Below are 2,500 nucleotides of genomic sequence, written 5' to 3' on the forward strand. Positions count from 1 at the left end.
CCCCCTGGCGTTGGGAAAAGACGACTGTGTGCTTTTCATGAATCGTCACGGCACATTTGTTGTTAGTGTGTGTACATTGTGTTGACTCTCTCCCTCTCTCTGCTCTCTCTCCCTCTCTCCAGCCGGAGGAGTTGACCAACGTCTTGGAGATATGTAACATCGTGTTCACCAGCATGTTCACCTTGGAGATGATCCTCAAGCTCACCGCCTTCGGTTTCTTCGACTACCTGAGGAACCCTTACAACATATTCGACGGCATCATCGTCATCATCAGGTTCACACTCACAGTAGACCGCAGTTGTGTTGTGCTTGCTGTCGGGTGGAATCCCGAAAATGACTTACCGCTGGACTTCATAGAATAGTCTAAAACGTTCCTTTCTCCCTTAACAAGGCTTTGGTTTTGATGTTAATATTATAGATTCCACTGCAACCAGCATCGTTGAATAATAATAATCCTAATTCCTATATAATGTTGGATCCAACAGGATAATGTTGGTGGCTATGTTACCACTTCTGTCTGTCCAGCCTTCAATGTGACATAGAGATATTTTATTTATTTATTTCAACATTTGACTTTCCCTGGTGGGAGTTGACTTGTGCAATGAAGTCGACTGAGTTGACTTGTCGACTTTTTGGTCTAGTGTAGAGTGGTGAAAGAAATAGACTGTTTCACTGACTATAGAGGGTTTGAGTGGTGGTTAATTTTAACTCCTAACTCTCTCTCTCTGTCTCTCTGTCTCTCTGTCTCTCTGTCTCTCTGTGTGTGTGTCTCTCTCTCTCTCTCTCTCTCTCTCTCTCTCTCTCTCTCTCTCTCTCTCTCTCTCTCTCTCTCTCTCAGTGTGTGTGAGATCATCGGGCAGGCTGACGGGGGTCTGTCGGTGTTGAGGACCTTCCGTCTGCTGCGGGTCATAAAGCTGGTGAGGTTTATGCCGGCCCTGAGGAGACAGCTGGTGGTGCTGATGAAGACCATGGACAACGTGGCCACGTTCTGCATGCTGCTGATGCTCTTCATCTTCATCTTTAGGTTGGTGTGTGTGTGTGTGTGTGTGTGTGTGTGTGTGTGTGTGTGTGGGTGTGGGTGTGGGTGTGGGTGTGTGGGTGGGTGGGTGTGGGTGTGGGTGTGGGTGTGTGCGTGTGCACGCATGTGTGTGTGCCTCCTTTTGAGCAGCAGTGGACCTGTTAGTGTTGCTTCCTTTTGGCAAGTTTGTTGTTTGCCACAAATAACAACCTTTGAAATAAACGAAATAAAACATGCGTTGAATGTGATCAGATTAAGAAAAGCAACAATATATGTACTAATTAGATGTGTGCCCGGAATGAACTCTAACTCTTTTTGCAGAACAGCTGTGCATGTTTAAGGTCAGAAATAATGTAAAGTATCATGCACCAAAGTATCCCTATTCTAAAATAAATATAATTTAGACAGCATATTGTTCAGACATGATGCTTGGTTTCATGGTTTACCTGGCATCCTAGTATGTAGCAACAGAGCTTTTGCTTTTGCTGCCCCAACCCTCTGGAATGCACTCCCCAAAACCCTCAGAGACGCCCCCACTATCCAAACCTTCAAAACCGGCCTCAAAACCCACATCTTTCATGTTGCTTTCCCCAGCTAACCTACCTATGCTTAATTGTTTTTAGATGGTTTTATTCCCTTTAGTCTTAGTGTTTTTTTTATATTTAATATAGTTGTTTCTTTTGCCTTGTGATTATGTCACTCTGGATTACAGCCAAAGACCTAAATTGTTGTCATAATAGGTTGCATTGGTGAAAATAGGAAAACAGTCAGCAAAATAGCCAATCTATAAGCTCAAGTGGTCCAGATATTGTGGCCATTGGCTGTAGAGCACAGTACTGTATGTTGTAACATTAGGCGTAAGACATATTTATAAATAATGTACATACTTTGCTTGTACATGCATGCAGATTATGAATGAATTATTGATTATGAGCTGATACTGTAGGCTATATTCATCTCATTAGTTTTTCTCCCTCTCACCTGTCATTGTGTAATTGGTTCATAATCGTAATGCCCCCCAGCATTACCAACCAAAATGAAGATGGTCTATTATAGCTCTTTGAATAATTCAGGATTATTGTTGCATGTAAAATGCAAATTGTTTAAATTAGTTTTTTAAGGCAGCATAACATTTATTTTGTAGATGTGGAGAAGACAATTTGATGGGGGAATTGCGCGGAAGTACTGTGTGGGTGGACGCGCAACACGATCAACGCTTGCGTGTATGTACTTTTGAACAAGAATTCAAAATGTACTTGAATAAAAGTACAAAAGTATTGCATTAAAATGTACTTAAAGTACCAAAAGTAAAAGTATTCATTATGCAGAATGTCCCATTTCAAGTTTTCAAATGTATCAAAATCTTTTGAAAATAGCCGATCTACAAGCTCACAATGCATAGCGGCCTAAAATGGGTTGAAGCGTTTAATTTATGCGTTGTAATAATAATCAAAATCTACAAAGTAATTATTAACACAAGTT

The 2,500-nt window shown here is 41.3% G+C and overlaps 1 protein-coding gene across 1 annotated transcript in view; it reads left to right on the top strand.

Moving 5' to 3' along the window:
• cacna1ia (calcium voltage-gated channel subunit alpha1 Ia) overlaps positions 1-2,500 on the top strand; it is a gene marked incomplete at both ends in the record, with an annotated part of 282,782 nt that overhangs the window by 174,178 nt on the left and 106,104 nt on the right. Inside the window, 2 exons of the mRNA XM_080723189.1 lie at positions 123-274; positions 839-1,024. Of these exons, the coding sequence (XP_080579315.1) occupies positions 123-274; positions 839-1,024 (338 nt within the window). The remainder of the gene's footprint in view (positions 1-122; positions 275-838; positions 1,025-2,500) is intronic.

The sequence above is a fragment of the Nannobrachium achirus genome (assembly GCF_963921795.1).
Source record: "Nannobrachium achirus genome assembly, chromosome: 4".
Taxonomy (NCBI): Eukaryota; Metazoa; Chordata; class Actinopteri; order Myctophiformes; family Myctophidae; genus Nannobrachium; species Nannobrachium achirus.